The sequence below is a fragment of the Harpia harpyja genome, chromosome 5, assembly GCF_026419915.1.
Source record: "Harpia harpyja isolate bHarHar1 chromosome 5, bHarHar1 primary haplotype, whole genome shotgun sequence".
Lineage (NCBI taxonomy): Eukaryota > Metazoa > Chordata > Aves > Accipitriformes > Accipitridae > Harpia > Harpia harpyja.
Window position 1 is genome coordinate 69,373,905 of NC_068944.1, and position 14,409 is coordinate 69,388,313.

Consider the following 14,409-nt stretch of genomic DNA (forward strand, 5'->3'; position numbering starts at 1 on the left):
ATTTCATGGAAGGAATAAATACGAATTTAGAAGTCATACACTAACGACTAGATGGCTGAAATACAAAATACCTTACTTTCAAATAAACCGAAAATAAAGGAAAACTTCAAAACATCTTTTCAGAAAGAGGCATAAAGTCACATCATGCTTTGAATAAAGCAAACGTGGGAAACTTTCTGGAATCTACATCAGTTTATGGAAACAACTGGTGGAATAATACAAAGATCTGATAACATATGGAGTGTCAGTAAAATTATTACAAAATACTTTGTATTACATATATATATACAAAATCTCAAAAACATTCTTACATGGTACTTTTAACTATGCAAGGCTAGCCAGATATTCCTAAGTAATAATCAGAGTAGTTATTTTTATAGATCAAAGATATTTTGTGATTCTAACCAGGCAGCAAGTAAGCCAACCATTTCTTTTCCATAGGCATCTTAATGATGATTTCTCACATAGTTGCAAAGTTCGCATTTCGTGTAAATAAATTTTCCCTCACACAAGCAAAAAAAAAACCAAAAAAAAAATCTTGACCTAGAATTTTTTTTTTAAATTTAGCTTCCATTGGGCTCTCTTTTCTTCAGTTAGCTGAAGCAGTTGCTTTCAGTAAAGCCGTTGTCATCTTCTATCACTTTTTCTTAGTACAGGGATCATGCTTGCATGTGCAAATAGACCAAATCTCAAATTTATTGTACTAAGGTAAATAACTGAAAAAGGTCTGCAATTAATAGTGCATTGCCCTTCAGCTTTTGTGCAGTCAGTATAGTATCTATTAATTTGTGTACTTGTGAAACCATGCAAAGCTGTTACCATCCACTCAAGAAATGGTGGGTTTAGAGTGTAAAAACCTCACATTTGTATTTATTTTTTACCACTTAATGAGAGATATGGAAGAACCAGTATTCCAGTTAATGGCAGAACAGGTACTGCAAAGGAAAGTAAGTTTATATTAAAAATAGTATTTTCATTAACAAGTGTGGTTATACTTATTTTTAAAGTTCTTATGACATTTTTGCAAAGATATTACTAAAAGCCTTCTTCAGTTTGTCTTGCTTTAGATCATATATCTTCAGCACTGAAAATTAAGACTATAGTTAAAGAAAAATTATCACAATCACTCTGAACAAGAAAGCTAAGTATATACATTGAGTTAAAAAAAAAAAAAAAAAAAGACCCCAAATTTGTATTGAAGGATGTTGTATTTGGGTTGATGCACAAATATAAAACACGTGAAATCAACAGTTGTCACCCTTCTCTTCCTATTATGGTATTAAAAAAAAAGTTTGAGTGGGATAACTAGTATTGTTAACGAAAATGTACAACACATTTATAAGAATATTTAAAAAATTAACTCTAAGTGTATGCAAGAAAGCAGTAGAATCCTGAAAGCATTCAAAATAAATAGAAGAAGCTGGATAACCTCAGAGACTAAGGTAACAGAAATGAGATTAAGTACAACAGTATATACAAAGTTAAAATTCTAGACTAAGAAGGCATCTGTACTTTAAATTAGGGACTCTGGTTGAAAATGGTAGCAGAGACTACCTGTGTAATGCCTGACACTCCATAGTATGATGCAACCATGAAAAAATAAATAGCTTTGATATAGTATTTCCATCAGAAACAGCAAGGTTTTGTGCCGTTCCTATGCTTCCAGTCAGTTGCATTTAAGAAAGCTGATTTAAACAGCAAAGGTACAGAGAAGGGCTAGTATGCCAAAAGGACAACTTGGATGATAGGAGAATGACAGTACTCTTCTATCAGAAAAGGTGAAATAGCTTGGTTTGTTTAGTCTAACAAAATAGAAATGGAGACTTATATGATTGCTTTCCAGATAGTGCCTTGATACAGACACCAATGACAGAAAAAACACCGAAGCTAAATGATAATGCTGGTACATGAACAAAGCAATTTAGTGGACTTTAAAAGATTTCTAATCCTGTGAGCAATGCAATAAGACAACTAGAAGTTACTAGTCCATGCAAATAAGCTAATTTGTTTAGAAATTGAGTTTGATGAAGTGAAGAAGCAGATTGTATGACATAGTATCTGCAGTATTGGTGGACTGCAACCACAAAGGAAGTGCCTTCTGGGTTTATGTACCTAACATTAGAGCTGTGAAAAAGAGTGTAAAATGTGCAAACTTGTACTGAAGATCCAAACTTACTTCAATGAATAAAACTGATCCCTAACCTCTGTGTTCATCCCACGTGACAGAAATAGGCAGAACCATTAAAAATGAATTAGCTTTCAGCTAAAATTAAGGAAACCTGCCTTAGATTGCCTAACACTTCTACAAAACTAGTTAGCAACATTGCCCTCACATTGGATTTGCAATTAAGGTTGTGCAAAAGCTTATTTAGCTACTGTGTTGAGTCATGCAACTACTTATATGTTGATTTTTTTTTTTTTTTTTGGAAAGCTTTTTGTAAAAAAGCAGGCAGAAGACCTGCTAGATGTCTGGAGCCATAACGCAGGTATAAGCTGGAAAGACTAAAGAAAAAGATGATTTTCAGACTGTTACAGACTAAAGACTTGACTGACAACACAAGTAAGTTGAACCTGAATAAGCTTAGACAAACTACTGGAAAAAGCATACAGTGGTTGGCTTATGCAGCTACTGTACTCATTCAGTACTTTTCATTCTACTAGGATTAACTAAATCTGTATCAGAGATAGCAGAAAAATAAGATATATCCACAAATGAGCTGGTTTGGAGTAGAATACACTAACGTTCCAGCATTTTTAAGAATATTTTGAAAAGTAATCAAACTGGAAAATCTGGACTTACATTGTAATGATGTATGGAGAAACTTAAAAAAATCCCCACATGCACATCCTCCAACAATTGTACCTATACAATTTTAATGATGAATCAAACTAATTTTTAGACACCATATCCACTAAAAAACATGGGCAAGAGTGGTGTGCATTATGTAAATCGCTCTAAACTTACCTTCTCTCCCCAACACAAAGTTCAGACTTGATGGCTTCCAGTCCACTGTGGCATCTCAGCAAACACCATAGAACCTTGCTACCAAGGAACTTCACTGGTGAATGAAGCCAGCTTACAGAGGGCTACAGGGAGGTGTGTTTGTTAAAATATACAACATGTTTTGGAAAAGAGTTTTATCTGTATGCCCCAAAGGATAAAAACCATGAAAATTTAAAATCCTCTGCCTCCTTCTAAAACATGGATCCCACCAGCTATCCACTCCCTACAGACTGTCTCCATGCTCTAACAGGGTCCCATGGTATCTGCTGGGGCCTCATAGAAGCGCGGTGATGAAGATCAGATTACATTTGGGGACAGAAGGTAAGCTGAAATTTAATTACAGGTTCAGTACTCTTCTTACTCTGCTATTTTGGGAACTTAGTGCAAAATGTAGTTCTATGTTTTCATATAATCTTAAATCAAATAGGTAGCTATTAAAATGAACTATTCTAACAAAAAAGGATTTGATAAGTAAGCTTGTATGTTAAACTTTGATGTAAGGGATATGCTCTATTACTACTAACCTCAAAAGAGCAGATAAATTGTAAAGGATTATTTTTTCCTACAGAAACAAAATTATCTCAGACTGTTTCAAAATTAAGATGTGTCACCAGTGTCTTATGGAAGTGGAGAGCCTCTGCTTCTTCTTCTTTTAAACAATCTGTTTGGGAGCTAGAAGGAGGGGAAGATAACAAGGTGTTGCACAGTTTATAATGAAGCGTAAGTACATCTGCAATGATGCTTCTATAGCAACTTTTCCACACTGATGAAATGTTTTATATATTTGTTACTTCATTCCCCTGTCCTTTTGAGTCTGTTAAATTATTCCTGTAACACAGGCATGTATTTAACGGAGACTTCTAACTCTGATTAAATACTTTACAACATTATTGAATGGAAATCAACCAAACCAACAGCATCACTCACAGACTGTAAAATTTTGGCATGTGTGAAGCAGAGAAGCCTGGTGACTTCAACGTTAACAGTAGTTCCATTCAACTTCTCTCTCAGACTTACACTGTGAACCTGGCATTTTCCACTCCAATGAAGCAGTTAATGTTACATTAGAAGGCAATATTCTCTGTATTTTGTAATAATATATTATTTTGTTGTAATATAAATAAGGATTTCTTCTGCATAATCCTTGACACCTTTTGCATAATCCTTGACATGAAAACACATAAGAACTCAACGCTTCATTTCTTTCCAAGTAGCTTTGGTGGTGTGTTGATTCACTCGTCTAGGACTTTGCAGGAACACCTAGGAAAATGCCTAACATTTCTGAAACTTGAATACATACTTAGAATGAAATATGCACATAAATATTCCCCTTCCTGGAGAAAAAGACAATTTGCTGAAATAACGTTCATTATAATCCATTGAAAGCTGACAACATACTAAGTAGTGTACAGACAAATACAAGATGCAAGCTCCTTAACCTTCTTAAGGAAATGGGATTCATGATTAGTTTCCAAGTCTTGCAACTTTATGACAAAAAAAGTTATCCTAGGCCAGACTGAAGGAACATCTAAGCCAGTATAATGTGTCTGACAATGGACAATCAGTAGCAGACTGTTAGAGCATGTAAAAAAGATGGGGGAGAGGAAGGAAAAAGTTAGAATCTTGTCAAGCAAACAGGAAGGTCAACATAATAAAGTTACAAGGAATACAAATGAGTCCCCAATAAAACTGATACAAAGAAATGTGGGTTATGAAATCTCATGTGAAAATGCATACCCTGACAAAATCGCTTTGCCCCTTAATGGAAAACAAACCCGTTTAAAAAAGAGAGCCAAGGGATTCATTTGAAAGTTGCCAGTACATGACAAAGACTGATGGTGGAACAGTAGCTCATCAGCACAGCATCTGAACCATGTAAAAGCAGACATCTGATGCCAACACACTCTGTTCTGTTCCTTTTACTGAGAGCATTTCTTCATTATTTTTGAAAACAAAGTTAACTACAAGTTGAAGAAATGAAATATGAAGTTATAGCGGTGCTAACACAGGGGAGCATCCTTCAGCATAACTGCTGAAGCCTTAAACTATACTGTAGCCTTCATCAAAACGAAAGTTTTTTCTAAGAAGTTGTCATGGTTTAACCCCAGCCAGCAACTAAGCACCACGCAGCCACTCACTCACTCCCCGCCCCCCCCAGCCAGTGGGATGGGGGAGAAAATCGGAATGAAAAAGGTAAAACTCATGGGTTGAGATAAGAACAGTTCAGCAGAACAGAAAGGGAGAAACTAATAATGCTAATAATAACAATAATAAAATGATGATGATGATGATGATGATAACGACAACAACAATAACAACAATAATAATAATAATAATAAAGGATTGGAATATACAAAACAAATGATGCACAATGCAATTGCTCACCGCTTGCTGACCAATGCCCAGTTAGTTCCTGAGCAGCAATCCCCCCAGGCCAACTCCCCCCAGTTTATATACTGGGCATGACATCACATGGTATGGAATATCCCTTTGGCCAGTTTGGGTCAGCTGCCGTGGCTGCGTCCCCTCCCAACTTCTTGTGCCCCTCCAGCCTTCTTGCTGGCTGGTCATCAGAAGCTGAAAAATCCTTGACTTAGTCTAAACACTACTTAGCAACAACTGAAAATATCAGTGTGTTATCAACATTCTTCTCATACTGAATCTAAGACATAACACTATACCAGCTACTAGAAAGAAAATTAACTCTATCCCAGCCAAAACCAGGACAGAAGTCTACTGTAAAAACACAATTTGGCTATTTCTAAATTAAATAAGTTTAAAAAGGGAAAAGATGAAGGGTTTTTTTGTTCTAAAAAGTAGATTTGCACAAATGATAGTAAAGTAACAGGTTTTGTTCCATAAATACATCCTCTAAACTTGACATTTATAGCTGTCTAGGTCAAAGAACCATCCTCCACTACAGCTGCAAGAGTTAAGTCTCATGAAAATAAGTCCTCTTCCCTTTCAAGCACTACCAAGAGTGTTACTACCATTACTAAGAAGAAAAAGCAACTCATTCATTTCAATTAAATGTAGATTGCAAAACTGATTGAACTGTAGCACAAACCTTCCTTATGGATAATTCTACAAGAGCAAAATGGTTGTTTCACTCAGGGAAGAATGGGTGACGTTTAGTTTAGATCTTCAGTGCGTAAGTGACTTGTTAACTATCTGGCAACAGGCTTGGTATTTTCTCTGCATCCCTCTCTGCACCCTGTATTTTTTCTTTACACCCCTCTAGCACTCACCAAAATGGAAGAGGAGAATCCAGAGGCACTGAGAGGGAAGGAACTTTAATACCAACCTGCTTAGCACTTCACAGGTCATTCTGGTATTTGTCTTTTTGCACACTGTCTGACTGCAAGAGAGGGAGTCTTCATGCACCTCCTCTCCACCAGAGCTTTGTTTCTTCGCCCTCTCTGCCAGACGCTACACAGCACATCATCGTATAGCGCTACACACCATCAGCCTTTTTCTAACACTTGTATTTTTGGGACTGTAAATGCGTAAAAACACTTCTCCAAAATACGAACAGAATTTCTAGATAAAATGAACAAACTTTTATTTAGCAGAGTATTACTTTATTTTTTCACCCATTCACGTACGCTGTTATGAATGAGTCCACTACAAAGCATTGTCCCCCGTGGTTGTTGTGGTTTTGGTTTGCGGGTGTGGGGGTGGTTTGTTTGTTTGTTTTAAGTTTTGAACATGCATTGTATATTTTACCACATCGATGTAGTAAGAAAAACACACTACATCTTGAACCATTGTAATGCACCTGGTTAAAGGAAGGACAACTGACAACTGTGGAAAAATTACCGCTTGCAAGCGTAGTTTGAAGAGACTTACCTTTGCCTGCATTTCTAGGAGGAAGAGGAGGAGCATCTGCAGTTGGAGAGGTGGGTGAATCTGTGCTTGTAGAAGCAAAAATCTGATTGGTAAAAGCTCCATAGGAGAGTCTTTGCTTGTCTCTAGGAGTGCTAAATGCAGGATGAGTCATTTTGTCTTGGGGAGAAATGCTTGAAGAGTGACAAAAACTTTGAGGTCTTGGAGATCTTTCTTTTTTTATAGGACTAGGCTGTGAATAGAAAAACAAATATATTATACAGCTGTCTAAATACTAAATATAGTTAATAAAATTGGGAAAGAATATAACAGAACATATTCTAGTGAACATAATTTCTCTCTTTATTGGACAAATAAGCCCACATTCCTCCCTTTCTCAGAGATCCAACCTGAAAGATCCTCTCCTCTAACTGAAAAATAAAGATTGTAGCATCGACAAATCATCATGTACACAAAGTTAGATTTATTCTTAAAGCAGCAGATACACAATAATAATATACTGAATAATATATTAATAAAAGCCTAGTGAAGTTTTTAGAATAAGAGTAATTTTCAGTTCAAATGGCTCTTTACTGAGTCCAGACAGTTATCCTCAAAGATCAAGTATACTAACCCCACTGATGCATATTAAAAATAAAATAACCACTTTGACACTTCAGATTTATTTGTTGATTGAACTAGCAATATATTCAGTGGTATGTCTCTTCTTTTAAATGTATATAACTGCTCTTTGAAGAAATTTTACACAGCAATTTTTGACTGCTGTATATTAATAGCTACATATGGAGCACGATCTGTTTCATTGCAGCTCTGGTTCAGGCAGCCTATTATCTCCAATATAGCATTAGTCATCCTCCTGGGGCTCCTTGCACCGATAATAATTTTGTTCTCTACTGTCCTGGAGGATATGTAAATTATTTGGGTTTCTGAATTTTTCATTCCCAAGTGTCGCAGAAAAATGAAAAGCTGACCACATTTCTTTCTACAGCACACATATAAAATAGGAGAGGTGTATTCCCATTTATTACAGAAACAGAGCACAGAGTAATTAACTGACTTGCTGAAGTAGGACACTAAAGCTAAGTTTTCACATATTCTAGGATCGCAATTATTCTATGCCCTCAAGTTTTGTCTTTCCATTACTTCTTTTTTTAATCAGCAATAAAGTGCACAGCAGTTTTTGAAAAATAGTTATTGATTCAACTAGGGTTTTAATTAATTTATGGAAAAAATAAGTATGTAAGCTTTGGATTTCCTCCAGCTAAATATTAACAACCTAGAATTCAGAAGGGGATAAAATGACAACAAAGTAATTTACATTTACTGCTTTATATTATATTGTATGTCTTGTCAAAGTAAAACTTCTGAAACTCAAGTCCATAATAACTAGGTTGTATTCAAAAAGCACTTCGGCAGTCTTTAATACAGGCCTCAAAACTAGTTCTCCCCCCCAGAACAGAAATTTTGGCAGGTTTTGTGCAAAGTCGTATTAGTAATTCATGCTTACCTTATCATCTAAGTCATCATCACTTTCATCAATTTCTTCCTGCCGAAGATTCCATTCATACTCTACATGGACATGTGGGTTTAGCTTTCCTGCCTTGGCTTGAGAAAGCTGAAAGAAATAACAATTCTTGTTAAAATATTTGCTGTTCCTTTGGTTTCAACAAAGTTAGTTTTGTAACAGCAAGCAATAAACTGAAATATTTAGAGGTTTAAAACTTTTCCAGACACTAAAAAGAAACAATTTCGGGGCAATCACACAAACATCCTTCATTTACTTGAAGTATAGAAAAACAGGTAAAAGGCAAAAAAGGAAGATTTTCTTAAAAAGGTATAAGTTGCCATGTTTGACAACTATTTGAAAAGATGACAAGAGAAGCCATATGCACAAAAGCAGAATGCATCTGGAGCCCTCCTTTCCAAAAAGGAAAGGCAAAACCTATCTATAAATTCTGGTACAAACAACTATTACCCCTCCAAAATCACAGTCCTTGTGTTGCAATCAAAATAAAAGGTATTTATCCTTTATTTAAATATTTTCCTCCCTCTCACTGGATGAGGCCAATGTGTCTTAAGCACAAAATTCCTCTGCTTTGCCAGCCCAAATAATGTATCCACATTCTTTAAAAATCTACTACTTCAATGATCAGCAATAAAAGAAAATTGCAGTTCATGGTTATTCTGAGGACATAAATTTGCCTTTTCAATGCTTAGATTCCTATCATTATTTATTCCTTCATATCCTTTGAAATGTAGTCTGCTTTGTACTCGTTGATTCAGGAAAGCCTTTAACCATCTTCCCAAAATAAAATTTGGAAGAAGAAAGTATTTTCAATCTGTTATGTAAGCATTAATGAGCACACTTGCGTTGAAATAGAATTTAATTACACAGTTAAGACTCCACCTATGCAACAGAAATTAGCTTAAGTACATCTACCATACTGCAAACATCTAGATATTTATTTTGTACTTTTTTATTGCCCATGGTAAACAACATGCTCAATCATATTTCTTTTTTACTCTTAACCTTATCTCATTGCCACTTTTGAGAAAAATGCAGAAATAGTTTTCCCCTTCCAAAATGAAAAAAAGAGAAAAGGCGTAAATGCTTTATTACAGTTAACTGAAATAATCAGTGAGGTATTCATGGAATTTCGATTACAATAATCGAAACAATTAACTGCTAGATAAGATCACTGATAATATCCACTTGTTTTTGTTTATTCTACAACACTATCAGTTGGTCCACATTAACGGCAGATGTTACTTTATTAAATATATACTGCAAAGAAAAAAGCAATCCATACCAATTGTGTGTTGTACAGCTGAGCTGTTTTTTACCTGAACAGAATACTCAAAACACTGGAAACAGTACTTACACACCAGGCATGGGAATAATTGAGAAGTCAGTGAGAGTACCACCTTATCAACCATAGCAAAATGTTGACTTGCATCCCCAGAAATATGGGAAATCATTATGATTTGTGAAGGACAAGCTCTCTTGATTATGCAATAATTAATTAATACATGACAAGAACTTTCAATTGTCAAAGGAAAGGTATTAAAATTATCAGCTGCAGAGAAAAGTAGATACCCTTCTTGGATCATCAAAATGAGGCAAAAGAATTCTAAGAAATAGAATTAAGCAGCAAGTGTGACAACTATTCTGTAAATTCTTCTGGTTTTGTCTTGAATGTGAAAGTACCACACTACTTAGACTTTTTAATCCCTTGATAGTATTTCAATTCACTTGCCTCCTAAATGCATGCTGGTCAGAGGCACCTCAAAGGGCTAAGAACAAACAAGCTTGTTGGTCTGATGTAGAATCCTTACTCCTGGCTAACTGCTTCAGAAGAGTACCTTTAACTCTAACACCTTTATTTCTTGAACTCCAGTAATTTTCTTGAGTGGCATCTGTTCACATCACTCATACATTCTCAAAATTCCAGAAAGTTCTTGCTCTGATCATGTTCAATACAGAGACAAAGTCCCACAGAAGCTGGTGTTTTACATTTTTTGATACCCTAAATTCCAGACATTACACTTTTGCTTCTTTCTCCTTTGAGGAGGTTTAATTTCAAGTTGTTTCAATTCTCCTTTTAAGATGACTTTCACAATCTCTGAACTATCTGTCCCATTAAATAAACTGGAAAAAGCCAAAGCAGGAAAAGTCAAACAAAGATCCAGACCTAAAAGGTCTTGATAGATTTAATACTTCAGGCTTCTTTTGCACTCCTGATAGAAATGTCTCTAAGAACTTCTGAGGTGATGAAGCCCAAATGTCCTAGAATGAGGCATGAATTGGTATTCAAATACCTCACCCTCCAGTATTAAAGGTCTTCAAATACACTGGTTAAAATAACTAAGTACTTCCAACAGAACTGTTACAAAGAAAATGACTGTTGTGTTTTTGAAGTTAGAAAATACTCATCTGTGGTAGGGCCTTCAGATCAGCGCACAGCCAGCTGGCAGCAATACCAGGTTTAAGATACAGTGGTAATGATATCTTAAGTAGATGATATCTTTAAAGAAGTAAAGATTCCCCCCTTGCCTACCCCCCCGGTTCTTACCAGTTCCTCACACTGGACAGCTTTCACTCTTTTTGCTGTGTCCAGAGCCGTCTCTCCAGCTTGGTTTACTACAAAATTTAACAATTTAAAAAAAAAAAAAAAAAAAAAAAGAGAGTGATTCTTTGAGATGTCTAAAGAATCAATTCATTAAGTTTCACTATTTTTAGCAGAGTAACTTCTAAAAGTGATCAAAAACGTCTATTTACTCTATAGCAGCTGCAGCTCTTTAAGATTCCACTCTAAGTGCTCATGCATTTCATCAGGTTCTTTCTGAACAGCAGCATCTGCTGGGACAGTTCCCAAATCCCTCCTAACCATCCTAGCAGAGAATATAAAGAAATTTAGTCATTTCAATCTCCACTCAACTCCTTTACCAGTAAAACTCTTACATGAATAAGCAGGAAAAGCAAGCAGACAGGGTAAGATAGCTTAAAGAAAAAAACTATTCTAAGATTTTAAAAAAAAAAAAAAAGCTAAAGTTGATCCAAGCATGTTTTACTTTGATTAATATGTAATGGTTTGAAGCCTGAATTTGAAGACAGAAGTCCTATTCTAAGATGACATTTGAACAAGAATAATTTTAAAACTTTCTAGTTATTTCTTCTTTATAAAGGCTATAAAATGGGTTTACTTTTTAAAATAATGCCTGATCAGAAAGAAGGTCATATCCAAGCACTCTGGAAGCTCCTCTGGCACATCTAATGGGATCCTTCCTAGATGCTCAGTAGCAAGTCTCAGGAAATAAAAACAGCCCCCACACCCCAACCTTATGTGGACAAACCTTAGGTAAAATTCACTCTTACAGTATAGCTGTAAATGCCATGGAGCTGGAACAGAGCATGCTCTACATCATAGCCAGATTGTAAAGCATTTCTGTGACTGGGAACTGAAAACAGTCAAACTGAAGTCTCATAAGCAAATATGTCTATGTGTAATATTACATACAGAATGCCAGTCATGAATTCTAGAAAATACAAAGCAGTCATCTAGAAAAGCCTATGAATTTGAAAGAATTAAGATCCCTAGAAGAAGGAGGGCTCCTTACAAAGAGATCTATCTGAGATGGCTCAGGAGTTTTAATATGAAAAGGAATGAAAGTAATAGTATTTCTTAAGTTAACACACAAACAGCCTAAGAGACTAAATAAATTTCAAACTTTCAACCTTTAAGTATAAATCTGATATTTCAAGGACTAAAGAAGATAATACAGTTCCTGTGTGAGAGCAATAAAAAAAAACCCCAACACCCCCCCCCCCCCCCCCCCCCAAAAAACCAAAAAAACCCCCAAAAAAGTAAGAACACTCTTCTGGCATCTACCTAGGAGAGAGTTCAATGAAAGGGCCAATAAACAGGCTTAAGTTTATTCAGATAGCTTTCCCATTTTCTTAATTAGGGACATACCTGCTAAAAACAGCTCACAGCAAATTCTTTGACTTATGATAATATTAGAACATATTCTAAGGATGTATTAAAAAGGCCAAGGAAACCAATGACTTCTGCCACTGAGCTATGAACTTAAATTTATGCAACAGTTTTTTACTGAGCAGTGGAGGAAAATGATGGCAATGAGGAGAAAGGGTGAAATAAAAGTTCATACTCTTCAGTCTGCACCAACTGTTCAGAAAGCTTCCCTCCTATACCAAGAACTGACAGAATGCAAATGTTTTATAGACACGCTGATGACACTTTAGCTGCTGAGCCTAACAAGCCTTCCTAACACTCAAAATATGGCGGGGAAAGGAGAGCATCTAGTAAACGAGAGATTACCCTAAGTGTGAGCAAACAGTTTACACAGATTGTTTTTAATTAAACTTTTGCCAAGCCATGATGAAAACAGACTGATTTAGGTACAGCAAATGTTATACCTATCTCACACATGTAGATGGTAAACAGAAGAAGAAAGTAAACAGAAGAAGAAAGGCAGCTGAGAAAGCTAATCCCTTCCCTAATCAGCTACAGTGGTGGCTAGGGCATGCTGGGTGAAGTCACAGTGCCAACCGACATTAATATTAAAAGAATTAACTGTAGTGTACACAAAGCCCACATACATCCAGAGTGGAATTAATGTGAGCAGCCATTTGAAGCATTCTAACGTACAAGTACTAGATGAATTTTACAATATAAACAACAAACCTAAATTCCAGGACACTTACAATATGTCAGAAATAAAACTGCAGAAAAACTAGGGGTTTTCATTAGTATTTTGTATTAGAAAATTTTTGTCCCTATTATCTTCTAAGAAATTAAGTTCCATTTCTTAACTGACTGCTTCCTTTAGGCTTGTTGGTGGTAAAGTCTTCATCTTTCTAATACAATTTTATTTTTCCTTTTAAAAGTTCACTTAACACAGTGGGACATAAATAAAAGTGGTTAAAATAATGGAAAGAAATTTTAGGAAATCTTTATTTCCTAGTTTTAAATAATGAACTTACCTACATCAATAGTTGGCTTCCCCCTCAAAAGCAATTTCAAACACTCAGGCTTATTATACATACTGCAGTAGTGTAGAACCGTATTACCCAATGCTGTTTGCTTATCCAGGTTTCCACTAAACACAAAAGAAAAAAAACAATCAAGAAAAGTATACTATGCTGTGCTCTTCATTTCAGATCTAGCGTCCCTATAAATAATAAATGCATAAATACTTTACTGAACAAATATGAAGTAGGAGGAGAAAGAAATATTTTTAAATTAAAAATTACTTTCAAAGACTATTAAGAATAGTTCCCAGCATACTGGAAATTCCTGAGCTGTGGCTGAAAAGGACTGAGCATCTACAAATGTTCATTCAAGGAAAAAAACCCAACAAAAAAGTGAAACTCAAATTGTGAAACTCAAAGATTCAAACCTAATCCTTTGTAAGGTCATGCCAGTTGTTTTCCACCTGCCACTTTACTGGAATTTCTTTTTCAAACATGCTAAATTAGCCCAATAAAGAGTATCTGAAAAAATCATTTTGATACAGTTAGGTTAATAAGTCCCACGCATTCAAGGAACTATAAAGAAGGTGGCTGTTGAGGATGCATAAGAGAGTCATAAGAAGGAATACAAGGATACACAATGAGTTAGGGAAAGACAAACTGTGCAAAGGGGTTCAAAGGGCTTTTTAAAACTGTACTTCCTTCAGTTTTCAATTTTTAAAACAAGGTTTCTCAAAAAAGTTACTGACATATTGGGATCAATATAATACATTTATAAAAATGAAAAGAAAAGCTCGGAAGATGACAGCTTTTCCTCCACTCAGTATTACCCATACTGAACAGTAGGTGCAGAGCCCATATGGTTGTGAAGATGCTCTTAAAGTTGAGATTGAGACAAAAATACAGACAGCTGACAGAAACATGTAAAAGATGATAGTCATCTGAAGAAACTATGAAGCTTCATAACTAAACAAAATCATTTTAAATAATGATGCAAAATAACAAATTCTTTAATAATACTCAGAATAATAATTTGGGTTTCTAAAACATTTTCCAAATTATGATC

At 35.3% G+C, this 14,409-nt stretch overlaps 1 protein-coding gene across 4 annotated transcripts in view; it reads right to left on the bottom strand.

Annotated features, from left to right (window-relative positions):
- The window catches only part of ASAP1 (ArfGAP with SH3 domain, ankyrin repeat and PH domain 1), a 191,763-nt gene that overhangs the window by 19,405 nt on the left and 157,949 nt on the right, over positions 1-14,409 (bottom strand). For all 4 annotated transcript variants that reach the window (XM_052787460.1, XM_052787462.1, XM_052787459.1 and 1 more), the window contains 4 exons: positions 13,356-13,471; positions 10,924-10,991; positions 8,358-8,465; positions 6,854-7,082 (listed from right to left, as the gene is read on the bottom strand). In XM_052787460.1, coding sequence (XP_052643420.1) covers positions 6,854-7,082; positions 8,358-8,465; positions 10,924-10,991; positions 13,356-13,471 — 521 coding nt within the window. The remainder of the gene's footprint in view (positions 1-6,853; positions 7,083-8,357; positions 8,466-10,923; positions 10,992-13,355; positions 13,472-14,409) is intronic.